This window comes from Alligator sinensis, unplaced genomic scaffold (genome assembly GCF_000455745.1).
Source record: "Alligator sinensis unplaced genomic scaffold, ASM45574v1 scaffold768_5, whole genome shotgun sequence".
Lineage (NCBI taxonomy): Eukaryota > Metazoa > Chordata > Crocodylia > Alligatoridae > Alligator > Alligator sinensis.
In genome coordinates this window covers 830,005-857,635 of record NW_005841991.1, presented here as the reverse complement: position 1 = coordinate 857,635, position 27,631 = coordinate 830,005, and the positions used below count along the sequence as shown (strand labels likewise).

The following is a 27,631-nucleotide window of genomic DNA, read 5'->3' as shown; positions in this document are numbered from 1 at the left end:
AAAGAGATGTTCTCTTATCAGGGGAACACAGTAAAACTAAAGAGCAAAAGGATGATTTTTAAGGGAGAAAGAGGCCATTTATTTGTAAGTTTGTAAACTGATGGGTAAAAAGACATCTTGTCCTCTCTGCCATTAACATCATTACAAGGTGAAAGGGGTTTAAGGAGTTCAGATTTTAACTCTGGCCTGTGCCTTGTCCCCCACTCCCATCACAAGACGGCGCAGGTGACTGAGAACCAGACCTACTAGGAAATGTAAGAGGCAGCCTGCCCTCAGTAGGGGAGGCGGTTGGCAAGAGCACTGTGCTGGGAGGTTTGCCAAAGACTGGGGAGAGTGCTCCCTGCTGAGAGCAGCTTGGCAGAGCTAGAGATGAACCACAGAATGACCTTGTACAGGGGAGCCAAAGAAGTTCTGTGCAGAAGTGGCAGGGCTGTCTTGGGTTTACCTAAGACCCTTCTCACAATTTAGGTTTCCAGGGTTGACTCCTATAATAGGAGGAGAGCATGTGGTGCCCCACAGAGTGCGGGTATGGACACCTCCCACTGAAGGGAAAGGACTACTGAGTTTGGTAAGGGCTGCAGAGAGGCTGTTTGCTCTTTGGTTGAACTCTTATGTTTCTTTTTGGAAGGAGAGGAATCTAGCCTTGGTCAGAAAGCTATCCTACCCAAGCTAATACAGACAGACAGGTGACTTGTAAGGAGAAAACTGAGGCATGAATACATATGAATGACATAGACATAAGCCACACCTGACATTACCATATATTACCTTCAGTCTCTGTGACCCATCCATGTTACTGTTCCACCAGTAGAGAGTGGCTTTACCTGTTTCTCCAGCTGTGTCTCCAGTCTGTTGATCAGATCATCCTTTCCTTGCACTGTGCCTACCAGCTCCTGGTATTTCTTGTACAGAGTGCTCTCAGATTCACTCGTCTTCATGTTGGCCAGTTTTGCCTTCTCTTCCATAACTCTGACCTGAAAGATCACACTTTGATTGTAATGACAATGGGAAGGGAGGAGGAGTAAGAAAAGTGGAATGTGACAGTATGAGCTAATTACGCAGTGGTAAGGGCCTCACTGGGAACTTTTCTGTGTTTCATATTTGCGACAGAAGAAACAAAACAGAAAAAAGGAAAAAAAATTAAAAAGTAGCTTTGAAATTAGTTTATTTTCAAATGTTGTCTGTGTCTAGTGCTAACATTGTCTGTGGCATCACTGGTGCAATAAGGGGAGTAGGATGATTTGTGATCAGAAGCAAGAGTTGATAAATGCATATGACTGTGAGGAACCCAGATACTATGAGTATGGGAGCCATAAGGGTATCATACAGACAGTGCACCCTACACTGGCTTCCCATCCAGAACACATTCAGTTCTTTACCCTTACTTAATATCACGGTCAGTACTTCAAGATCCTGGTCATCTTCTGTAAAGCTTTCTGGTCATAAGTATCCTAGCAAAAACTTCCCACTGGCAGGATACCTAATGTAGGCCACTGTCAGCTTCTGGTGTTCCTACACATGTTTGGCTTAGACCTACTAATTAATTAACAAAATTGAAAATGCTGGAAACCACTGAAGCTTTGTCTCTTTTTGAACTCTCAACAGTTCTCAAAAAGAAGGCACCTTAGCAGGAATTCATTTGTATTGTGAAAAAGGTTTCAGTACCCTAAGATCCAGCTACCACTAAAGCTTCTCTGAGAAATTTACTTATCTGAAAACTTCTCTTTGTCCAAAGTTTATGCCTCTTACTCTCTCCCTCCATTTGCTAACTGCAAAGTATCAGGGTCCAGTCTATATGGAAGATTCAACGAAGTCCTCAGTTGTGCTGGAAAGCAAAAGTTCCCTTTTAATGGCAAAGTGATTTTGTCCAGCTGAACCCTACTTGCTAATTATAATACTATGAGAGACGAATACTAGGTCCCGGTGAGACACAAATTCAGATAATTTCAGAACCAGGCCCCCCAAATGCCATACTGATTTGGCATAAGCTGGAGGCCAGCAAGGCAAAGCAGTGGGAATGACTAGGTCAATCCAGAGAATCTGTGAGAGAGAGCAGCTTATGCTCCATTAAGCAGCCCTCCTCTCACGCTCATAGAAGCTGTGTTTTGTCCTCCTGTCTGTTCGCATTAGACAGAAAGAGGCAAATTGTCTCTTCCTGATCCTGAATCAGAAAAGCAGGCGCCCAGCATCCCAGCCAGAAAGCTAAGCCTGCTGAGTCGGATGTGTTTTCATTAGCGGTCAGGGTGATTATAGCAAAACTAAATGGCCCCTCCTGTCTGTCTGATACCTGAGCTCTGACTCTGTGCTGGAGGCTCAGAGTGGTGACTGCAAGCACGTGGTTTCGTTAATTAAGGTTGGCAGCTGTGGGGAGTCCATTGGCTTGGTAGTGCCACCTGTCAGATACATGGGGCAAAAGAAAACAAGGGTTTTTTTAATTCTGTGGAGGCCTTTCATATACCAAACACTTCTCATTCATGCCAAACCTGCCTGCCTGTGAGAGGGCAGCCCCACTCTTTACACTGCTGCTTCCTTAGGCTCTGGGACATAACTAAAGTATTTCCAATGAAATGCTGTTTCTTCCTATATATTACAGGAGATGAAGCAGCAGTCCTTTAAGCCCCGGGGCTTGAATCATTTCCCCAGCTTCTGTTAGCATCTGGCAGTCAAACCTGAGCTAGAGGCTGCCCACTGGCCCAAAACGCTGCAAGGACAAGGTAGGTCAGAGAGGCACAACTTACTACCAACCTCCATTCTGCCACGGTATCCAGAACTTACTGGTTTGGTCCCCCAAAAAAGGAATGGGCAGCTGGGAAGGAGAGCCTGCCTCCATTTGTGGGTTTTCTGCAGAACTTCGGCTGCAACTCAAAATGGCACTGCCCTGGCAGAAACCCTGGTGTAGCGATGCTCAGAGTACAGTAGAAATCCCTATATCTCTGAGGAGGACTTTTCATAAAGTCAGCAAGTGTCCTAGTGGCCTCAAAAATAGCCACAGAGACAGTCTGGGAGCCTTTTGCACCCAGTGACCTTTGTTACACTCTCGCTACTGTTCACAAGGCAGCAAACAGCATAAAAGAGAAGAAGAGGTTGAGGGAGGAACCTCTGATATCATTATGCCTCCAAACTCTGGAAACCAACTACTGACACAGCAGATAATTCTCTAGTTATACAGGGGGTTACAGTATTCCTAGCTGTGAGGGTGGTTATTCATATTTCATGATGCATTTTCTGCCATGTCAGAACAGCCGCAATATGGCCAGAGATTTCCTCATCAGGGCCAGGGCCAGATTAACCCTTTAGTGGGCCCTAGGCAAACAAAATTGTAGGCCCTGGGCTGGTCGAAACCTCCTCCCCACCCCGGTGCTGCTGCCCATATGGAGAGGGCCTCGGAGCTGCCAGTAGGAAGCAGCCACCACAGCGGCGAGGCTGGCAGAGGGGAAGGGAAGGAAAGGAAGGTAAACGGGGCCATTTGTACTGCTGCCGCGGAGGGAAGGACCAGGGGCCACCCGCAGCTCAGGGCCCTAGGCATGTGCCTAGTTTGCCTATGCATTAATCTGGTCCTGCTCAGGGCTCATAAGCCGAGACTGTATGCTAATTTGCTACACCTTGGGAGTGAATATAAGGGTCCTGGAAGTAAGAGGGTGACACTCCTGGAGCCCTGTTGGCTTTCTTCTTACACTCACGTCAGGACACTATCATTGTCACCTTCTAGCGTCACCTGTTATTTCACAGCTAGACTTCTAGAAAGGGAACAGACCTCTAGACTAGGAACAGTATGCATCAGAGGTATAATCTTCTGCCTTCCTGACTAATGATGTGCGACCAGAGAGCAGGTTAGAGATCTTCCTCTTAGTACTTGTCTACAATGGGGCAAATCCCAAAAAGCAATTGCTAAATAGTTATTCCATATTCACTCCCCGTGTGGAGACTCTTCTATGCTAAGGGTGCCTTTGGCAGTTTAGAACACATACTGCCACACTAGTTCAGACCAGGGGTCCATCTAGCCCAGGAGCCCATCTCCAACAATGGCAAACAGTAGATGCTGTAGAGAGGAAGAGTATGAGAAACAGGGTTTGTGTAGATTGTTCCATCTCTTATTGTATCCTCCCAGTCACCTGCAGTCATACATTTAGGGACATCCTGAGCCTGAGATTATGTGCTGTATTTCAATTAGATTAAGTTTAGAATAATCCCTTTCTGAAATGAACTGGGTTAAACCACACAAAAGCAATCTCGATGTAGAATAAGAGAATCCATGCAGGAAAATTTGGCTCTTGTGCTTTACTTTCACATTTTTCTTGCTGTGTGGTCACTTGGCTACACAGACAAGCCCTTACTAGCAATCACATGCATCTTGCTGTTTTTTACAGTCTCCAAGATCTCCAGGAGATGAATCTATGAATCATTGCACTTCAGTCTCATCTGCAACCTCCCCCTGCTATTCCATGTCATTCCATATTGTGAGACAGCTTAGTCCTCCATTGGCTTATCAACCTGCATGTCACAGATGATTAGGTAAAGGCAGAACTTTCCCTCAGGGTTCTCCCAAGGGGAGCCAGACCTTTGTTTGTAAAACTCTTCCAGCCTTCACCTATGGTTTAACTCCATTAGGGCCATCTCAAAATTTGTGAGGTCAAACCAGAAAATCAGTTCACTGGTCTATAATGAATATCACACTAGGAAAGTTTCATGGTGCACACTGCTGTCTGAATAGGGAGCTGGAGAGCAAATAGGAATACTTGCTGGGCTTTTAACAGAGCAAGTGTCAGAGAGCATCCTACCTGTTTCTCTGCATTCTCAGCCCGCTGTTCTGCTTCAATCACTCTTTGCTCCAGCTCCTGCATCTTCAGAACCAAGAAAAAGAAAGAGAAATGAAGGCAAATGAAATCATAACTGTTTAGGCTACAAGTGCATCTGTGTTCTTTAACAGGAACTTGGATCTTTGGCATTCTTAGGGTTAACTTGACAGCTCTGACCATGAAACCAAAGCCTTTGACCTCCTCCAGTCTATCCCTCTGTCCCACTTTGGATTTTCCAGAAATGTTTTCTCATTAGTGAGCTTTATCATTCATTCATTACACGGGTCAGAGGAACATCCCCAGTGCCCTGACCGTTCTCTGTGATTTACACTCAGTGGGTTGTCACAGTGAATAGCCCTTTTTTACTGTGGTTACTCCAACTAGGGACTCATTATTGTGGGCACATAAAACTTAATACATCTCTGAATGGCTCCCAGTAGGTTCCACATTAGACCAGACTAGCTGCTATTCCATAGTATACTAGATCATATAGCTACTGCAGCCTAGCAAAAAACAAACAACATAAACTAGTTCCTAATTTCACCTAACCTACAAAAGAATAATGCTTTTAATGTTCCAGTGGTAATTTTCATTCCAAGAGTTAAAAACTTACCAGTGGGCAATGTGCAATGCAAACATTGTGCCAAATGCTATAGCCCTTATTTGGAGAAAGGCTCCTATCAAAGACAATGGGCATTTTGGTTAAATTTAGAGCATGGAATTTCATCCTACTCAAAAAGAGATCATACTGGGTGAAATGCAGCCCTATCTGGGGTGGAATCAAGAAATGGAACCTGTTTATGCACAACATTACACAATAGCATAAGATAGCATGAAATCATCTGCATCCATTTTAAACTTAGGCCTAGTTTGCCTATGCATTAATCTGGTCCTGCTCAGGGCTCATAAGCCTAGACTGTATGCTAATTTGCTCATCCATGTTTTCAGGGATGCAAAAAATGGGGATGTTTACATCTATTTCTGCCCAAAATTGTGGGTTTTGGAATGTCAGGAATATCTTTATTTAGATTTGGTTCTGTAATCCCTCATGTCTTTCAGTAAAACCCAAGCTTTGCACTTGAATTGTTTTAACAATTGTCCAGAAAGTTCAGCAGTCATGTTACTTCCTAAAACCCCTCATCTTCAGGTCCCTACTCCTTTTTCTATGGCAACTCAAAGCCTCTTTCAGAACCATCAAGGACTCCTTCCTCAAGCACCTACCCTGCTCTGATATGTCCCAGGCTTTGGCTAGTTCTTCTCAACTCTTCTCCCCGCTACACTCTCCGGACACAGTAATACTTATATACCTGGTCTTCCCAGTACTACTGGAAAAGGGCTTAGAGCTGTAGGCTTGTATCCCAAAGGGTCTCTGTGGCTGTGTTTGAGATCCCCCTCCTCTTCCACTGCCCATTCTCAGACTTTCTGACTGAGAGAGTTGACACCATTCCAGGAAAAACAAACCCAACCTAGGTGCCAGGGAAAGCACCCAGGCTATACGTGGACCTTCCTTTTCGTCTTATTTTCCTACAGTAATGGCATTGGGAGATGCTGTTGCAGGATTGCCTACAATTTAAATTGCATGCTCCCCACTTCAAAGTGTATTATCCATCATGGTGGGTGAATTGTGAATTCACAAAATTCAACCTCTACAAAGTGCAAGTACATTCCCCAAACCCTTAGGTCTCTACAGAGTTAAATATAGTCCTAATCACTGGAATATAGTCAAATACCAGAGGGAGCTTAGACACAACAATTAGCAGGGGAAAGTAGGTGGTGGCACATAGGTTTGCTATTGGTCAGGTGCCTCAGTGAGAGGAAAACCAAGAATTCAGCAGCAGAAGACAAACAAAAAAATCCACCAGAAGTGGGAGATGAGTGATAGGAGCTGTCTGCTCTCAGATTTGTCTTGGTTTGGGGGTGGTGATAAAGGTGGCTTTTTAGTGGTCATGAGTCTTAGTGTTAAACTCTGCTTCTACAAACACATGGGGAAAACCTCAAAAGAACAGATTATTTTGCAAAGTTTGCAGTATTTCATGGTGTTTTATTGAATAAAGAATAAGGCAGAAGCAGGCTGTAGTAGACTACTAACAAAGTTATAGTTCAGAAAAAGAAGTAAGGATGATGAGACCTAGGCTGTGTTTCTTTCTCTGATCCACTGTGTGGACAAATCCCTGAGGCTGAAGTGCTAAAAGTCAATGGGAGGTGCAGGACAGTTCCTCTGAAAACAGGCTGCAGGTAAGCTGATCATCCAAAAGTAGTTCCCACTTTTTAAGAAAATATGGGCCTTTAACATATCTGTGCCTCAGTATCCCAAGCTGAAAGCTGGCAACTATGGTGCTCCTTGTCTGCAAGGTAATTGTGTTCCTTGGTTCTGTTATTATAGAGCATGCTGAGATCTGTGGATGGAAGGTATCAGGAGGATGGATGTGAGGCTCAATGATCAAACAACAAACATATAAAATAGTGTGTGCTATAATTTAGAAATATTTGCCAGGGATAGCAAAACACGCCCCTCTAAAAAATTCCCCTCATTGTCAGTCTTCTCTGCAAAGAGGACAAAGAGTTAATAGTCCATAGAGATCAACTCTCCTCCAACTTGTAGAGAAAATTTCTCCAGATGATGTTGTGAGCATTTTAACAGGGAAGTGTTATGGAAGCTTGCATAACCACTGCCAATGCTATACCTGTTCTTGCTCCATGGCCCAATCAGGTCTTGGTAATCTGGGCAGAGGAGCCAATACAGAGGTCAGTTAAAGTCAGCTGTAGTGCTCTGTACTATGGATGTGAACATATATCCACTAGGAAAGAAGATTTATCCATGCATTTCTCATACAATACCTTGTAATCAGTGGGCATCCCGGGGCCGGTCAAATCATTGGCTTGCCCACCTGTCTCAGGGCTAACCGACTGCCTACTTCACCCACCACGCCTTTGATGATACAATTGAATGATGACAACAAGGCGGGAGGCTGCCCACTTACTTGCCCTGATGCCAAGGGATCATATACACAGCTCCGACCTTCCCTATACCGTGTCACATGCCTCGCAGATGGCATCCATGGCCTAACACCCATCCTATAACTTTTCTGGCCTAACACCTGGCCACTCAATCAATCTGGACTCCCAGCCCTTCCTTGTTCTTTGGGATCTCAGCCTGGCTTCACTCATGACTCCCAGCCCAGCTCGGACCCTCATGGTCTCCTTACACCCCACACTGGACCTCAATCCCCATATGCCCCACACTGGGCTTCTCAGCATCTCCGAGCTCATCCCCTGTGCCCCACACTGGACCTCAACAATCCCTTTATCCCCTTGCCTGAGGAGCCTCACATCTAGCTCTCTTTGTTTAGGGTCCCACCCCCCTGGAGTCTTACATCTGACTCCTTAATGAGACTCAGTACTCAGAGTGAGCCTGGATGCTGCCTGAGGTCCCTTCCTGACCTGGGCCCTGCCTCAGCACTCACTGTGAGCCTACGCTCCTGCTTTGTTCTTCAGGGTGTGCTCCCCTAGCCTTTCCCCTCCATGGGGTCACCCGCTAGGCAGTGGGGGCTGAGACTTTCTGGCACCCTATACTCACCCTTCACTGGGGAGGTACAGAAGTGGCACTTTCTGGAGACTGCCCTGCCACATGCAGTCCTATCACACCATCCAACCCCAGCAGGATGCAGATTTAGGTCATGCCCCAAGACCAGGAGCCTCCAGCCATCCCCATAGCTCCTTCCTTGTACCTCCAAGATGGTATGAGCAGTAGTTCCAGCCAGGTGGTGTTCTTTTCCTGGCTATTAGCAGCAAACTGCTGACTATACTGCTCATGGCCCTGCTTTTATAATGAACAGTTGGGCCCTGTTTCCAATCAGGTAATTGGGCATGACTGGAAGAGCATCCACCTGCAAGCTTATTGCTCACGCCCCTTTCAGTAACAGAGCACACCCTCTGTTATAGCCATCATCACATGGTAATAGCTTCTTACTGGGTGCATCTACACATGCATTAAGGCACTTTTTCTAACGTGTATTACATTTAGTACCTCCAGTGTGAGGTACTAAAGAAATTCACCTTAGGCTGCCTAACTAACAAATATGCACACTTTTTAAGTAATGCTTAATTCGCAGCAGCCTATTTTATGGCACATTAGCATAATCACATTTTTTTTTACATGATGCTTTAACGTGCAGTAGAATGAACTACTGTGCATTAAAGTGCACATGTAGATGCACCCACTGCTAACAACATAGGCTAGATGCACTGCTTTGGATCAAATGGAAGAGAAATTGCTATTTGGAGCTTTTATGATTTTTTTTTCTTTTTCTAAAATTAAGCAGCTCAGCAAACACCCCATCTTACTGTTCAACTGACTGTGGGGTTGAGGGCTCAAAATATACACCTGCATTTGCATGGATAAACATGGAATTGATGCTAGAATCTCTCTCATCCTGGGCTCAGGTCTCTCAGTGCTTTTGAATGTCCTAGATCTGGAGTTCTGTGTCAATACCTACAGCCCTGCTATGATTCTATTATCTCAAGATCAAGTTTGGCTCAGAGCAGGGCTTGAATGAGAGGTCCCCAAGGAACATCTATGATCTTTCAAGAAGCAGCAATTGCTCTTCTCTCTGAGGCTGCATTGAGCCAATAGGCCTTCATTATAACCGTTCGCTTTCTACTACTCTAAATACTGACTTCTGAATGAGATAGGAAATTTAGGTCATGACCATTTGTGGTTGTTAAAGATTCTAGAAAGAACAGGGTGAGCTGGCTACATTTTAGGCAAGTTAATTAAATTCTGCTAGCCTCCTTCCTCCTGCAGCTTAAAGTACATTGCATTCTTCTTCTTCACTGCTTGTGCTGAAGTGCTGTGTAGCCCTGCTATGCAGGCTGAAACAACTATGTTTCACATGCAAGGATTACATCATCCATCTCTGGGATCAGCTGTCCTTCTCAGTACATGTTGAGATTTAATACACTGGTGTGTATACGGATGTCTGAATTCCTTGATGAATTAACAGTGATATTTTTGTGGGGTTTCTTACAAAGCATTTCAAAATGCTTCATAATTCAATGAACAGTCGGTGCATCTACATGAGATTGACTGTGCAGTAGCTGAATAATTCTGTGCAGTAGCGCGTCACAGCACTGACAGTGCTAATATGCTACTGCACAGTATGATTAGGCTACTGTGCAATAGCGTCACTTAAAAGACGTTCACTGGTGCTGCTGCACAGTAACTCTGGTTACTGCACATTTATTTAGTACTTGTATAAGCAAGTATACAAGTGCTTATACAAGTACTAAATAAATGCGCAGTAACCAGTGCACAGTAGCATCTCGTGTAGATGCGCCCTGTGAAGCTGAGTCAGCGATTGAATGACTTGTTCCAGGTCAAATAAATCAATGGGAGAGCTCGAACTAGCAGACATCTCTCCCTCCTTCATTCCTGTGCTCTGACCATCAGCCCATGCTGCTTCTTGCACATCCTAGAGAAGGGAAAATTCCCAGCAGTCAGGGTGCATCCAACCATGGCAGCAGAGAGGCCCAGGCACAGCACGGGGAAAATAGACCCTGCCCACCTGTTCCTGCTAGAGGGTGGTGAGGATGCCCTGAGGAGGCTTCTGCAGCACCACACACAAGATCTGGATTTCCAACACAGGGCATCTCTGGGGCATCCTGACCACTTCGTTTCCAGGACTGTCACACATAAGCAGGAGTGGTGGCAGGACTTTTCTCAGACGTGCAAGGTGGCACTAAGCACTGCAGCAGCGTGACTGAACGCACTGGCCCCATGGTGCAGACAGACTCTGTGTCTCAAAATGAGGATGTGAGCAAGGCAGCATGGCCACCCTTAACGTGACTCTATAAATGGCTTTTCCAAAGATTAAAGTGGGATATATAAAAAGAAGTAGAAAACCATTCGCTGGCTTCTCCAAGGACCGTAGAGGGACCTGTTTGCCAGACCTCCATACAGGCCTCCACTCCTTCGTTCAGCTAGGGATTCAAAATAAAAATCAAGGTTGGGGGGGAAAAAAAAAAAAAGTGAATTTGTTGCTCAGCTTCATTTTCTTTCTTTCCTTTTTCTGAGGGGCCCACAGCTCACTTGTAACCAGGTCATCATGCTGCCACGGCAACGGTCTGCCATGTCACTCACCAACAGATTATTATCCCCCTTTCTTTCTCTCTGTGTGAGAGAAAGGCAGGGAGTGGAAATCAAATGCCTGTTACCAAAGAGACACAATCCCTGCTGATGCTCACACACTCCTAGGGCCCGGCAGCCTCATACATCCATGGTGGTCTGAAGAGAATGCAGAGCTTTGTCATACAGATGTGGTATTTGATATCTCGGACATGCCTATCAAGAGCCCAATTCTGCAAACACCTACACATTAGTAACTATTCATGTGCTTTTGTGTTTCTGGGGTCAGGCTGTCAATATGTAACCTCACCAGCACCTCTCCACTTCCCCGCCCCGAAACCATGAGAAAGAACTCGGGGTTAAATCATTCTGTTGTGCAAATTCCTTTGTTATAAACAGCCCTGTAGATTATTCCATCTAAGAGGATTTTAGAAATCTAGAGTATTTAAAATTTTACCTCGTGTGGAATAGCGAACTCAGGCATTCAAAAATCATTAGCCATACCCCCAAAATGTATGAGCTTATCTGACAAATCATGAGATTAATAAAAAACAACAACCCCAAAACAAAAACAGATCCTTTTTGTTTTCTGGTTTCTAAGCCTCGAGGTTTATGTTTCATTCACGTTTGCAAGCTTTTCTTCTGAAATATGAAAGGTAGAACACTTTTTTTTTTTTTTTTTTTAAGGTGAGGATTTCTTTATTTCAGTAGCTGGACTTCAAAAATATATATATCAAGCATTATAAAATCTGTTATAAAACTCACAAGGATTGGCAACATGATGTATAATTTGATAATTTTCCCACCTAATTTAGGTTAAGCAATTCAATTAAACTAGTTGCCTTAATTTTTGGTTTCCAGGTAATTCCAGTTTCAGGTTAATGGTGCTACGCTTTTGGGTTGAAAGTGCTGTCAGTGAATGTTTAAAAAGCTGTTTCTCTTGAAATAAAAATAGGGTAATAACTTATGCAATAGCTTTTTCTAATACAAAAAAGCAGTGTTTTGTTTAAATTTAACTTAAAATTTTAAAAGGAAAACTGGTCTTGGAACCGGGTCCTCCCACATTGAGACAGGACTTACTTGCCTCAGCATCCTTCCCCTCCTGTCATACTGGGAGTATATTCAGGGTCTGTAACTTGCTAGCTCTTTGACCTTTCAGCAAACCATATCACAGAGCTCTACAGCTGGTTACAGAGTAACCTGATCATTCAACCAAACTGTGCGCTTATCTCAACAAAGGGCTTATGGTGGGTCCATGCTGTGGAGGGAAATTTAATAGATAGCTTCATTTATTTGGGGAAGACTTAAACTAAGAATTTCCAAAGAAGAGAATAAAGCTGGCATATGCTCGGACATGGCATAAGAAAGAGGCTTAGATTTCCTAGGTATCAGAAAAGCAGGCCTGGTTGTTTTGAGCCAGGCCTACACTTGCAGCTCTAAATAATTTTTAGTCATGGTTAGTTGACTGAGGTTCTGAAAATTTGTGTGGGGCAAGCAAGCCCTGGAAGAGCCTGCCTCAAAAAGATGCATGCTGAAAATTGCACCATGTTTCAGGACTGTATAAAGACTGATCAGAATTTGCATGTGTTGTAGTAAGAGAATGTAAGTGCAGTTAGAGGGAAAATGTGGATGACAATCATTGCAGGGGGTTCAAATAGCTGTGATTTTCTAAGAAACATATAAAGAGAGGTTTCCTAATGTACAGTGAAGCCAAAGCAGGTATATATCACAGTTATTATCAGGTATGCATTAAAAGTGTTAGGATGCCAGCAGTAAATTACAAAATTACCTACCTGCCATTAGTTAACTGACCAAAGGAAACCAATTCTACTTTACAAAGAATTATAATTGATTGGTGGAACAATCTTAAATTAAATTGGATTATTGTGAACCACATGTTGTAACCAGTGGGATACTCACGAGTAAAGCATTCAATACAAGCAAGGGTTTAGTGAAAGGGGACCTAGCAAAGCTGAAAGGATGGTTCCTAAATTCTAAAGGTTTGCCCTGTCTGTTGTGCTTTGTGGAAACCTGTTGAAAGACAGTTAATAGAGTTACAATAGCAGGAAATAATTTCACCTGAAGACCTCAGTGAGTGAGCTTTGATTTGCAGCTTCATGGAGAACATAAATAGAGCTGACACAGGCAGAAAATTTCAGTCTCATTCCCCTTACAGAGGACATTTTCCTCTTCAAAACATCGATGTATTAATTCAAATGGAAAGTAATCCCATGTACAAGATACAATAACAGGGAAACAGAATAAACAGGAAAAAAGGAAAAAAGAGCAAAACCAGCCCCACCCCTCCCCAAACCTACCTCTCCCTTCCTCTCAAACTTTGTTTTTCATTTTTGTAAATTAAATCAGCGTGCACAAGAGGGAGAGACAGATACAAGTTGCTTTTGAAGCCATCACTTTAAGTTCACCGTTGTCCACCTAGATAGATTGTTTCTTGCTCATTGATTTCACCCCAGAGATAAATCAGAGGGGGCATATAGCACTGGCCTCACCTTCTCAGCTAGCAGCTCTCGGATCTTACTAGCTTGCAGGCGGAATTTGAAGAGCTGGGTCTCCAACACAAGGCACCGTTTCTGCCAGTCCATGCAACTGCCATTCGTCTCTGTAAGCTCTGCCATGGTGAAACCCTTTGTCCCCTTAAGCAGGTTTTCCAAGATGCTCTAGAGGACACTGAGAAGAAAATAAAGCTTTAAATGTTAGATTTGGTCCAAGGCAGAATTCTTTAACCTGGTATCCACTCAAAAAAAGTCTAAGCAAGATGCCTCCTCTCAAGAGTTCCTAAATCCAGCCTTCTGTACAGGTAACAGAATGGTACCCATTTCTTCATGTTGTTATGGTGTCTCCCATTCAAGCCACCCTACCTGTAATCCAGGAAGTCCAGCATAATTGTTAGGACTGTTGCCAAAAAGGGGCTCTATTATTGTCAGACACAACTTAATGTCAAGTTTGTTAATATGTTAGCAAGAAACACCAGAACCGAACATACCACAACATTTAAACGTATGGAAGTAAGGAGTTTATGGATGATAGATAAATATTCAAATGAACTTTAGCTCTGCATTCTCTGTGTAAATAATTCGCTAGTAAATCACATTAGACGTTCGTTGGACAACCATAACTCCATCCCCACATCCCTGTTTAGCTTTAGACTCCCGACTACAGTAGAAACATTCTTCTGCCCAGCCACTCTGCATCCTGTACAGTCAATATGGCTAATCTCAACTGCTTGCTATAGTTAGTAGACAACAACATATTATATTTTCTTTTTACCTACATTCCAGAAAGTTTTCACCCACCCTTTATTCCACCATGAGTCAGAATTCCCAATCTACTCATCTTTTATTGACTGGAAATTTTAGTATGTTATGCCTATCCCCCATCTTATCATGAATCAGAAATTCCGCTCTCCAGCTGCAGCCCATATACACCCTTCATCCAAACCACTCTACACATGCAGAAGCAGACCTCTATAGCGTATATGCTGGCTGGAACTGGTGCCAGAGGACAGCCACACTCTTCCAGTAGGACTTCTGGGAGGCATTGTGCTTCAGGAGATAGCTTTAGTTCAGGCCGATATCTAAGCACCTACTGCTACTGGGCTAAGTTCTTCCAACAAATTTGAATAAATACATTAAATCCAAAGAAATAAAAAGTTAAACAAGCAAGTTATCTCATTTCTATCATGTTAGGAGCTTCCAAGTCCTAGCAATAGACAGGCCCAGCATTTCTTGGCATCACTTTAAACTCTTAGAGCAACCCTCTCAAAGCTCTGTGGAGTCTATGCGGTAGAAGAAATCTCTTCCAGCACAGCAGCACAGACCACCAGGCTGCATTTAAACCCTAACCCTGCCCAGCAGGGATGTCCAGGAAGCCTGCTGATGTGTATCTAAGCATGAAAACCTGCTGCTATCTGAGGGAAGCAGAGACAGGGGGGAAATAGATTTGTCCCTTGGCTAATATTTAAAATTCACATGGTCAGAAAGTTCCTTTCATCAAGAGTACATAAGCTAATTGAAGTGGGCAGCACACAGTGGGTAAGTGTCCTCCTACATGGCAGGAGCCTCACTAGTCCATCAGCTTTAGTGAGGAGGTATTCACATGTTGCAGAGAATAGGGGAGAGAATGCCTCATTCATTCGGCTTCTGGAGGAACTGGCACAATTACCTGGACTAAAGCATGTTTTCATACCATCGTGTCCCCATTTTCTCTCGCCAGGATCACATGCTTAATACTGAGTCTGAGAAATTAGGGATGAGTAAGATCTGTTGGAAGAGCTGGGCAAAAAACACTCTACAAAAGCAGTGCTCAACATTATGGCTTGGCAGGCTGGATGAGTGGGGTGGGGCCAGTTGTGGGCCAGATCCCCTATGTGGGGTCAGTCTACAGGCCTGATCAGGGTTGGCATGTCAGTCGATCCATGAGTGGGACCAGGCATGCTGGTTTGGCTTTTACATTGAAGCCAATTGCACGTGCCAGCCTGACATCACATGCAGCCCAACCGTATGTGTTGGATCCAGCCACATGCTGACCTCACGCTACAATCTCCCTATGCCGGCGTGATCTAGAGTGTAGGGCCACATCATCCAGCTTTCTGGGGTCCCCACAAGTCTGGAAATTTGTCAGCAGGGGAGCTGCACTTAATGCTGCCACCAGTCCCCTACAGCCAGACCTGGTAGGATACAAAGAGCCTAAACACACAACACATTAGCAAAAAAGAAGCAGACATACAACATATTACTTACCTACTAGAATCTAGTGTAACGTTGCCTGGAGAAAAATCAGGAGTAAGACTACATTAGCGTAAGTTACGTTAATATAGGTATTGTGTGTCTGCTTAGGTAGCCATTTGCTCAGTGAAAACAAGCTATTAGCGGTCTCCTGTCACCAAATACCATATTTACTCTATTCTAAAATTAGGTCCCTCCCTGTGTAACATGGAGAAAAAAGATCCTCATCTTAGAATTGAGTACAAGGGTGTTGGGGAAGGGGGAGAGGGGAAGAGGTGGCTGCTGTGGCCCAGACTCCAGCCCTTACCTGGGGTTGGGGCCACCCTTACCTGGGGTTGGGGCCTCAGCTGCAGCGGCTGCCTGCTCCCTGCTCCATCTCCCTCCACCACAGTGACAGAACCTCTGCTCCCCCTGCCTGTCCCTCTCCCTCCCTTCCCCCCCCAGCCCTCGTTCCATGCTGGCAGGCTCCATCCATGCTGTCTGGGGCACTGATCGTGGCCCCAGCCTGGCCCTGCAGCTAGCACAGCTGCTATGGGGCCCAGCTGGGGGCTGTGTTCAGTGCCCCAGGCTAGGATGAGGACAGAGCCTGCCAGCACAGAGCAAAGATAAGAGTGGGGAGGGAGGAGCAGAGACTGGGGAGAAGTGGGGGACCAGGGGGAGGTGGGGAGCAGAGGCTGAAGGAGGAGGGGAAAAGCGGGGAGTAGAGACAGAGGGAAAAAGGAAGCCCAAGGCTGCAGGGGAGGGCAGGCAGGGAGCAAGCTGCTTGACTCCTCACACCTCCTACAGCCCACTGCCTACCCTCCTGCAGCAGTGGAGGGAATGAATTAAAGATACCCTGCAATAATTAGATTCTATACATAAAAATTGTAATATTTATAATTTTTCCATGTATAGAATCTAATTATTAGGGGGTTGTCTTAGATTCAGAGTTATCTTAGATTTGAGTAAATATGGTAGTGAAGCATTATAATAGTACTGAGTACAGCAACTACACTAGGGGAGGGCTAGTTGCCTGTCTACTCTGGACACTTAGAAATTACATCAGTGCACAAAACTGATGTAAACTACACTGGCATAAACATGTCACACTTGCAGTGTGCCAAGTTGGCATTGCTGCCACCCATATAGAACCTGCCCCATACATTCTGTAGACCGATGCTGTTCATATCGCACAAAGGTGTGAATGTGGCACCTTTCGATCAGAATGAAGTGTTTCCCTGTGTATGTGTATGGGAGCACATGCGGACACGCACAAAGCAGTGGTGGTTTGGGTGATTACCATGGAATAGTCTAGGGTGAGCAATGGAACAATCCTGCTACAATCCCCACCAGGCTTTCACTTTAATTTTAATTGGAGTTTAAACATTTAAAAGTTTGGCCCCCAGTTTCCCCAGGTAGCAGATTTCAGGAGAACATTTCAGGGAGGACCTGGTGCTTTATCTTAGGACTGCAACTATGAAGCAATTACACAGACAATCCTGCTATTGTAATTACACAGAGATTTGTCTGTCTAGTTTGGGAACGAAGTAGAACTGAAAGACAAAACACACCATCCTATCTGAGGACTTTTTCACATCTTGAAAGATAATAGACTTGTATAAAGGTCGTAACTGTGGTTCCCAAGCCCACATCTGACCTGGTTTTTTTCCCCCCATCTGTAACAGTTTGCAAAGTTCAGATAATTATTTACATTCATTTTCAAATTAGAGATATAAGGGGACTTCCATATCAAGTACATTGTAATCTGGTACCCACAGGCAACCTTACAATAGCAAACCAGAGCGGGCAGTCTGGCATCCAGCAGTAATCCTATAATAGCAGACTTATGGATGGCAAAACCGTTCCATCCCTTCCCTTCCTCCATTGCTGAAATCAGCAGTGAGGGGAATGGAGGGGAAGGGTAAACAGCAGCACTGTCCACTTCCTGGGCTCCTGAGCCAAGCAAAAGTAAGAGCTCCTCATCCTGGCCAGCTGGTGAGCTCAGTGCTCATATGGAGCTCTGGCAGGAGCCTGCAGTGACCAGGCAGTGAGCTCAGAGCACACTGCACATGTAGCACACAGCCAAAGGTGGGGGGCAGGGGAGCTTCCTTGCCCCATTCCTGATCCACTAGTGCTTGCCCATGTTTTCAGTGATTTATGAATTACAGTCACATTTCAGAATGCACATTCAGGTATTGTAAGGGAATGGCAGGACTCAGGCTCTGTATGGAAAAATCCTTGTGACAAACCCATACCTGTTCACAGAACAACAGTCTATAGGCACCAGATCTAAAATTGCACAGAAATACAGAACCTGACCTTGACATCTATTCTACATGCAAGATACATAGGCAATCTTTGTCCCACAACATAGTTACAAAATGTTTGACATAGGTCCCACACTGCTGCAGTGTATATACACCAGGTACTAGAGACATAGATAGCATTTACTCTTAAGCCAGTGAAAACACAAAAGTCACAAACTGTCCCACAATACTGTTTAACCTAGATGCCTCATCAATAAAATTATGGCTAACTCTGTTTTGATGCTGTTGTTTGGGCACAAATAAAATTATTCTCTCACCATATACTGGTGCTAAACAGATTCTAGGCTCAAATCATTATTCATACATTCAGGCCAAAAGGACTGTGATTATCTAAACTTCTGCACATCTTGGGCTACAGAATTTCACAGTACTTTTTGTCTGTAGCTCATGGCCTCTACTGATAATGTCCTTTAGAAAGACACCAGTTTTGATTTAAGAGTAGCAGACTGGAAGGACCCTCTAAGGTCAACAAATCTAGTACCCTGTCACATGCAACTGTGTTGTTTAACTCCTTTCATAAGCTAATCAAGCTCCATTTCAAAACTAGTCAGGTTTTTGGCTTCCATTTCTTTGCGACTTGGAGGCTGCTTCAGAAACTCACTGCTTGAATTGAGAAACCGCCTTCTAATTTCTAGCCTGCTTATGGCCAGCTTATACTCACTTGTTCTTGTGCCAATATTGTCCTTTTGCCTAAATAGCTCTTCTTCTCCCTGTTGTTTTATTTTCAGTTATATTTATAGACAGCAATCACAACCCCTGGTAGCCTTCATTTTGCTAAGTTAAATAAACAAAGTTGTTTTAGTCTCCTCTTGTAAAACAGACTCTTCATTCTCCTTGTTGTTCTTTACTGCACTTGTTTCATTTTTAACTCATCTTTATTGGACATGCATGATGATAAATGTACACAGTGTTTCAGATAAAGTGTGAATAAAGCCTTGTAAAATGACATGAATAATTCCCTATCTGTACTAGAAATACCTCACTTGATACATTTGAGGCTCTCATTTGCCTTCCTCACAGCCACCTCACCTTGCTAGCTCATAGTCAGTCCGTGATCAACAAGTACACCCAGCTCTTCCTCCTCTTCAGTTATTTGCAACTGATTCTCCTAGATTGTAGCACAAGTTATTGTAATTAATCCCTTAGTATATGACTGCACACTGTACAATTACAGGCAGAAGGTGGGGCAGGGTAGCACCTCAGAGGCTACCTGGTTCAGAGAAGCATGAGCTTTTAAAAGCAGCAACCTACTTTGTCATCTGAAATCATCTGAGAAAGTAGGTTGTTGCTTACAGAAACTCATTCCTCTCTACAGTGCCACTTTACCCTACCTTCCACCTGACTTCATACTAACACAGTTAGCCACTTTCTATATAGGTAGACTTCATCCCACTGAATAACCATTGAAAGTTATCCAGCTCTTCCTGCAAAATCTCCCAGTCTTCCTCTCTATTGATAATGCCTCCATACTTTGCATCACCAGCAAGTCTCAGTAGCACACTCAGGGGTTTTGTGCCAAGGTCATTAATGAAAATATTAAATAAGATTGGTCCCAAGACTGATCCTTGAGGAGGTCAACTTTTAACCTCCCTCCCACCCAGCAGTTCCCTTCGTCATCTCTCCTTCAGCCAGTTTCTTAACCACCTTACAATTTTACTCCTTATCTCCATCTTTCCAAATTGAACCCTGTGTCACCATGTCAGATACTTTACTAAGTCTAAATAGATTAGATCAACTGCATTTCCTTTGTCTAGAAAACCAGTTATCTTATCAAAGAAAGATATAAGGTTAGTCTGTCATGCTCTTCTTTAGCAGGCCCATATTGCATTTTTCTGTTTTTCTAGTCCATTCACATTTTTAACTATTCTTTCCTTCAAAATTTGTTCTGAAGCCTTGTATACTGTTGAGGTCAGACTAATGGATCTGTAATTGCTCAGATAACTTTTTTCCCTTTCTTAAATATTGGTACCACATTTACTATGCTCTGGTCACATCGTACCACTTCTAACTTAAGAAACGTATCAAAATTCCTTGCAGCTAGACTTGTAGACTTGCAATTTCATGAACCAGTTTTTGAGAATTCTGGGACTGACATTATCCAGTTCTGTCGTCCTCCCCCCATACTTCTTACCCCCTGACTTGAGCACATTTTGCGTTTTGCTTTTGCCTTGGATTAAGTCATTACCACCTAAAATGAGAAAGAATCCCTACAAGACAATTCTTTAGCAGAACTATTAATTTTTCTAACTTGATTTTTTTTCTACCAACTATGAAGTATTTGGAAGCAGATATTTTCCTGTGGCTTATTTTGGGTTTAGAAATTTGGAAAGAACAATTAACCCTAATCCTTGTATGAGGGAAAAGAAATAATAGAGAAATTAATTAAAAGTACAACTTTAACAGTACTCTCAATACAACTTAAATAGGAAGCCACTTCTTTATCCAGCAGAGCTAAGAAGTTCCACTTGAAGTCCATGGGAGCTGCTAGTTGCTCAGCACCTTCTTCAGGTGTTGAACAGGCATTTAGGAAGTCAGATTTAGACATCTAGGTTTGAAAATCTTAGTGGCATCTATAAAGTTTGATTAACAGCAAACATAAGTCTGACCCCAAACCTCAGGGTCAAAAAATTGGCAATACAGGTCCAGTTCCAACTTAGAGAATGTTAAGATCTAGATGAGAACTTCGTGGCTAATTCCTGTCTTTACAGTGAAACTAGCCAATGTCCCATATCCAGCCATCCCTGGGCTGTTTGAAAATTTAACTGGGATCCAAAGAGCTTGCATATGTCTCCATTAAAGCCTTCTGATAATGCTAAAATGAGTGATTGAACAAGATGATTGTAAGTGCTGTAAAGTACAGATACTCATACATGCAAAGGATTAAGAGAAACTGATCTAATTTACTGTGACTTATTAAAAGCAAAAAATAAGAAAAGTGAGACAATATTTACACATCACTGCTACAGTATCTGATTAAACTGTCAAGTGTTGGTGATGTTAGAATGAGCCAAAAGCACATAGTTACAGTTCCGGGAACTATCGGAACAGCGCCCCAGACTCCCCCTTTATACAAGTCCTGTGCAATTCAACTGTTTCTAACTCACAGTCACAGAACTGATAGCTGAGATGAGGGAAGTTTCTTTCTGGTTCACCTGTTGCTTCTTCAGTCTCTCATTCTCTACCAGAGGCAATAAAAATTGAGCACTAAAACTCCGTACTCACTACACTCTTGTCCCCAAGCACCGTATTTTCCCCTTCACAAAATAATTCTGTCCCTCAGTTTTCATTTTGTTGGATGTGCTGGAATCATCCAGCCACACACAGATTTATTAGGCTTTTGCCCAAATGATTTCCATCTTGAACTCAAGGTGGAGATGCCCTGAGCAGAGAAAAGAGCTACAGGAAAGGTGCTGGTCCATGATCCAAAGGACAGGTTGGGCATTAATTGGGAAAAGGCCAAGGGAAAACCGTTTCCCTCTTTCCAGGCATGCCTTCTGAATTAACAAGAAAGATGCTGAAAAGGGAAGAAGAGCAATCACAAGCTGGTTGCTTAACCTCTAAAGACTTTCCCCGCTCTTGCACACTTAACATGGATACAGGAGTCCCCACCACTTCTCTTGAACTGTATACTTCTCCCTGCTCGCCAGATATCTGAATAGACCAAATCCTCAGCTATGAAGGTGACCCTTATTACCTTACCTAGCAAACTCCTCTGAACAAAGATCACACAGTCCTCACCTGCACAGCGCTCAGCTTTTCCCATTATTGCTTTAAAACAAGGTGAGAACAATAACTAAACCAAGTAAGTTTGGGAAGCCACCACCCCTATTTGATGTAGTAAATAAGCTCTGGCTGGTGGCTTGCTTTGCAATCTGGTATCTGGGCTGCAAGTGAAAGCACCCTGCAACCCCTTCTCTCCCATCCCCACTGTCTTCACCAGACTGCCCCTGAGCCAGAGCGAAGGAGCTCTGAGTCCAAGACATGACTGAAGGAGTGTTAAAAGATTTCTGCAGCTGACCTTGTATTGTTCTTGGAGGACCGTGCTCATGAGCAGAGTGGTGCCATTCTCCTGGTGCTCTTCTCCAGCAGGCGATTCAGGGGAGTTACCCTGGGAAAGCTCACAAAGACATGCACAGCTTGTTTCTGTCCCATTCAGCACTTTCCCATTCTCTCTCTCTCTCTGTTTTGCTTAAAGCGGGAGAGCTTGTCTCAAATATCAGAGCCAGCCTTCCAAAGAAGCACAGGAACTGACATCATCAGCTCCATGCTTTTAACCCTTTATCTGTCACTGCGGTGAGGCAGAAGTGGTAGAAAGATGCTCGGATTGAAGGGCAGAGATAGCAGCGGTTACACCTGCATCTGGATTGCATCCAACTCCTCTTCCCCCTGGCTTCCCTGAACGGTTGGCTGCTGTATAGGAAATGATATTGAATATATAGAACATATATAAGGGAAACAGATTAGGTGCTCAAAGTGAATCCCACTAATTAGGATTTATTTAATCAAGTTCTAGATATTTTGTTCACTTACTGCTTGGATAAGGTCTCTTCATTCATCTTCAGTTCCATGCAGTTTCATCTGTGTCAAATGCCCTGATTTTAGACACATCTGTTACAGCCTGGGAAACCACCCAGAGGTCTGAGCTTCATAGCAAGTGCTGGAGGAAGACAGATTCTCACTCCCTGCATCTGTGTAACTGAGATGTCAATGCCACGTTGATGGCAACCTCATAAAGTCCCTGACTGCACAGAGAATCTCCTCTGAATTCATCAGCACAAAGTTGCTTACCCCAAAAAGCATCAGTTCCCAAACTAGCCCCACAATTAGGAGTACATTATAGCACCCACCTATCCAATCCATCTGAGTTCATGATGAGCTCTGCACTGGACCCCAGACTATTGCTACTGCACTAGGCTCCTCCAAACCTCCATGCAGTGCTGCAGGTTGCTACACCCACAGGTGCTAGTGTGGTGGGTAGTTGCACCACACTGGCGTTCAGCAGCAGAATTGTAGCAAGATTTTAGGCAGCATTTAGATAGAGGTGGCTAAATTCAGGGAAAGAGAACAAGGCAAGGTGGTTTCTGGCGCATAGTTTCGTATCTGGTTAACAAGACAGTAGAGGAAACTACTCTTGCTCATGTAGTCAGGCCATCGATAAAGCCCAATGGCACAAACAGATATAAAGTTGGGAGCTCATGACTCCCAGATTTTTAGAGGTGTCTGTGTTAGCATGATAGATTTTTTACTTGGGGAGATGGATTTTAGCTGCCACTCCTACATGTGTGCTGCATATGACTAAACACATACTTGTTAAATACTAAGGGAAACTGCGGTATTTAAGCAAAACTAGAAGTCTAACTGTCAAGGGAAGGCAGAGCCAGTGGCTCACTCTGTGTGTGTATGCATGTGTATTAGCAAGTCTCTCGCCCCCTCTACATGTCCAGGCAAAGGTGCAATTGGATCTAATTCATGATCCCCATAATTGTGTCTCCTGCCATACCACATGTGCATGGCAAGAGGCACAATTGTGGGATCGTGCATTAGATCCAATCACACCTTACTGTTGGTGTACGGGGAGCCCCTGCATCAGCAAGAGGCAGGCTCCCATGGCTGGGAGCCCCCTTTACTGAGGGAGCTCCCAGCCACAGGGGCCACGTACAGCCGTATCTAGAGTCCTGCACCTGACGGGGCTCTCAGTCTCAGCTGCACCACACAGGCAGCCAGGGCCAAGAATCCTGCACCTGATGGGGCTCTCGGTCCTGACTATGCATGTGGACCCTGGGGGTTTTACACTATTGTGATCCCCCAGGGCCTGGCAGTTTCATGCTGGGCACAGTGCACCTGTGCAGCTGGGAGCCCTGTGAATTAATGGGGCTCCCAGCTGCAGGGAAACCCTGTTACACCTGCAAATTAAAGATCAATAGCAACCAGCTATACAGTTAATACATATGTTTAGGTCTAATTTTATACCTGGTTGGATCCTTTTATTGTGTGATAGCTACTTTGCACGTGTAGAGGGTCTTAAGGTAATGGGGCAATTAACCAGTTAACTGTGCAATATCTGTAACGTGTAGAGGGAGCCTCTGTGTTGTATGCTGTTGCCCTGTGCTGCAAGGATTATATGGTCCTGCTTCCTGAGGTGCTTATAGTGGCTGAGTTTGCAGAGCGCCTCCTTTAGCTCTTAGGATGATCTGATGGTTATGGGGGAGAGATGGGCCTAAACTAAACCAAAACTAAACAGCCTCTGGCTTTGTGGTTAAGGCCCGTCTCTGCTAGCAACAAAAGGCTGTGAATGCAACACTCTTGCAGATGCCCATTCCATCAGTAAGTAGTTATACCTGTGCAATAATTTTCCCATATCTATCTCTTCAGTAGATATGCCCAGGCTTCAGCCAACCATGGCTTTCACATCAGGGAATACACTTTTTTGGGGGGTCTCCAAGCAGGTATGGTTTGGTACAAAGCAGGTATGGTTTGCTGTGTGGGCTACAAAGAGTTAATAGTTACATGGGATTGTAATGACAGTTCCTGAAGAGCTCTGAAACCTATGCTTACATTGTTGGTGAGATCATCTGCCCACAACAAGAGGCAAAATACTAGGATGGCATGAAATGAAAAGGGGTTAGACAATGGAAACTGATTTGGGGAAGAACCAAGATGAAGAAAGGAGCCAAATTAAATCTGATTACTCTAAACAACATCAGACATTAAAAATACTTCAGCAACACCCAGTTGGCTCAATGGTTGCAGAGCCCTACTAAAAGGTTGAGTCTGCAAGGAAGCTGGTATTAAAATGCAACTAAAAATATCAGAGCAAGATCTTAACATTTAGGTGACTGAACTTGGACTCCTAAATCCATAGTTAGGGATTTTAAGAGATGCAGAGCACCCTTTTGCTCCCATGTGGCTGCTTTAGCATTAGCTTTCCCACCTGTCCTGGATATCGTGGGACACTTTTTGTGGCACCTAGAGCACAACAAGGGGAATGACATTTATATGCTTGGGTTTTGTGCTGCCTTAAAATTTTTTAAGGCAGCACAAGGGTGACGTCTGCAGCCTGAGTGTTTTGGCTGGCTGAATCAGGCTGCATGTTCCTCCGTACCTGAAAGGCAGACAGTGCACTAGATGAAAAAGGGGGTGGGGAGGGAGAAGGAGCTGTGCTGAGAGCAGGGCAGAGATTCTGGATAGGACTGGGTTTGAAACCAGGCAGAGATAGGCAGAGAACTGGAAAGATTCTGTCAGATAGCAATGGTAGAGGTGAGCAAGAAGCTGCTTCCAGATGGCCAGAAATCTGAGCAGTGGAAATCAAGAATATGGGCCACGATAGATCTGGTAATAGAGACATTATGACTTTTCACCCAAAAAGATTTCCCCAGTGATTTCCAGATCTGCTGTTAACAGAGCCCGGAAGAAGGGGACCCCAGTTGCTTGCCAGTTGTTTTCATGTTAATCATTATTCTTGGTAGTTAAGAAATTATAGTAAATAAGCAGTGCCATTGTGCCTTTAGGCAGCTTTAAGGGCCTTCTGAAAGAGAGAATGGAGTGTCTGTTTTGCTGCAGAGCATTTTTGAGGTGACCCTAAACCAGGCTCACAAATCAAGGATTATCTAGGAGGAGAGAAAGGATCTATTTCCTGAGGGTTCCCTATCCTCTTTCTCACTTCTAGCCAGAGCATGCAGCAACCAGTGTACTTTAATCCAAATGTTCATATACATAGGCTTCAGAGAATCGAGAGCCTACTGTAATTTTACTCTCTCTTTAAAGTTCCAAATTCTCCCTTATTTGCACCAGTGAAGCCATAAGATTATACCAGTGCAAATGAAATGAGAAATTGGCCCATTTTTTTCCCAGGCAATGAAGCTTGACAGCTAGGACATTCCTCGGGCACTGAACTTTATACGAAGCAACTCCCCTATGCACCTAGCCTTGGTACCTTTAACCCCCTGGGTGCCTGAACCTCCAGAACTCATCCCACAGATTCCAGGTGATGTAGGAAATAATAATGAAAAAGAAGAAGAAGAAGAATGACAATAACTTTTTTCAGCATAGAGAAGAGTTCAAAATGCACAGTGGTTTATAATTTACATGGCTTGCTTTAGCAGTTCTATTTGAGACATCATTTTGAGCACACTGTCAAGCCTTTACAATTGTGAACAAATCTTACAGCAGAAAATAAAATTAATCATAAACAGCAAATAGCTTAATGAAAAAAATAAAAGCCCTGGCAGATACAGTGAATCCATACTAAGCCCTATTAGGATATCACAATACAACTCATAGGGTTTTGCACCACTTCAAAGGGACATGAGCCAAAGGACCAAACATTTTGAGCCATTATCTCTCTAACAAGGTTCTTGAGCCAAAGGGTATTGACCCTGCTATAGTTACAGAACAGCTGTTAACCAGGAAACTAGAGCAGGAGTAATCCTATGACTAATATATCAAGCTGTGCCACCTCTAACTGCAAATAGGAAAGAATGCTGAATTTCTGTCACTGGCAATCTGTACCGAAGTCAGATGTCAGGCCCATAATAGAGATATTGTTCCACCTCTTCCCACTTACTGACACTGAGGAACACAAGGGCCAGGTACAGATATTACACTTTTGTGGTATAAATGATCGGAAACCAGTCTATACCCGTAACAGAACAGAAGTCCGTCACACAAAACTGGTCTATACTTGTAAACGAACAGAAGTTTGGCACACATACACTGGTTTAAAAATGGCAGAACCCAGTCTAAGATTTGCCCCCACCACCAAAGGGTGAATGTGTGTTCTGTTCAATACCGATGCAAACTATGCTGTTTACAGAAAACCACTTAAATTAGATCGATTCTGCCTCAGGTTCTTTGAATGTCTGTACCTAGCCCAGAAGTAGTAAACAGACTCCCAATGGCAGATCCACCTCACCAGGAGGAAATGATGTGAGGACAAGAAGTGACCACATGAGCAAAAGGCAGAGAGGAGTCTCGCACATACTGTAGTAGTTTGTGGGTACTCCTTTTTGTTGGTATTTTGCTTTATTTTCATTTGATTTTTTTTTAAAGAGTAGTCCCTTGGAGTTACCATCACTGAGGAACATACCTTTGTCACCCTGACCCAGATTCAAGGATTTTAAGGCCAGGAGAAATCATTATGACTATCTTGTCTGACCTCCTGCCTCACACGAGCCATACAATCTCATGCAGTAATTTGTCTCAGGGCGTTATTTTCTGTATGAGCTACAGCAGCTCTTTCAGTAAACCATCCAGTCTTGACTTAAAAGACATTAAGGATGGAGAATTCACCATGGTCCTACATAAATTGTTCCAGTGGTTTATGAGGCTTGATGAATAACTAAATTGGACCTTATTTCTAATCTGAATTTGTCTAGTTTCAGTTTCCAACCATTAGCTTTGTTATGCTTTTTTTCAGTTATATTAAAAAGTAATCAATTCCCCGTACTTCTAGACTGTGATCAATTCTTATCTTTCTTTATATAAATAATATAGATCCTTAAGCCACTCACTATCAAGCATATATTCCAGATCTCATATCATTCATGTTAATTATACAGATCATTGATCGTGAGAGTGAGAGAGGAAAAAAAATGGGAAAGGTCAGTTTCTTATCAGTAGTCCTGGGTGTGCCAGACCCATCTTGTAAGTGGGTAATGCTGG

At 43.8% G+C, this 27,631-nt stretch overlaps 2 protein-coding genes across 2 annotated transcripts in view; one reads left to right on the top strand and one right to left on the bottom strand.

The window, feature by feature from the left end:
- Window positions 1-22,198, bottom strand: part of PLEKHH1 (pleckstrin homology, MyTH4 and FERM domain containing H1) — an 82,415-nt gene extending 60,217 nt beyond the window's left edge. Inside the window, 4 exon segments of the mRNA XM_006021407.3 lie at window positions 825-974; window positions 4,779-4,841; window positions 13,431-13,608; window positions 21,990-22,198. Coding sequence (XP_006021469.2) covers window positions 825-974; window positions 4,779-4,841; window positions 13,431-13,556 — 339 coding nt within the window. The 5' untranslated portion in view covers window positions 13,557-13,608; window positions 21,990-22,198.
- PIGH (phosphatidylinositol glycan anchor biosynthesis class H) overlaps window positions 1-27,631 on the top strand; it is a 174,541-nt gene that overhangs the window by 82,478 nt on the left and 64,432 nt on the right. Inside the window, exon 4 of the transcript XR_003093519.1 lies at window positions 2,594-2,714. The gene's annotated coding sequence lies outside the window, so the exon portion shown is untranslated. The remainder of the gene's footprint in view (window positions 1-2,593; window positions 2,715-27,631) is intronic.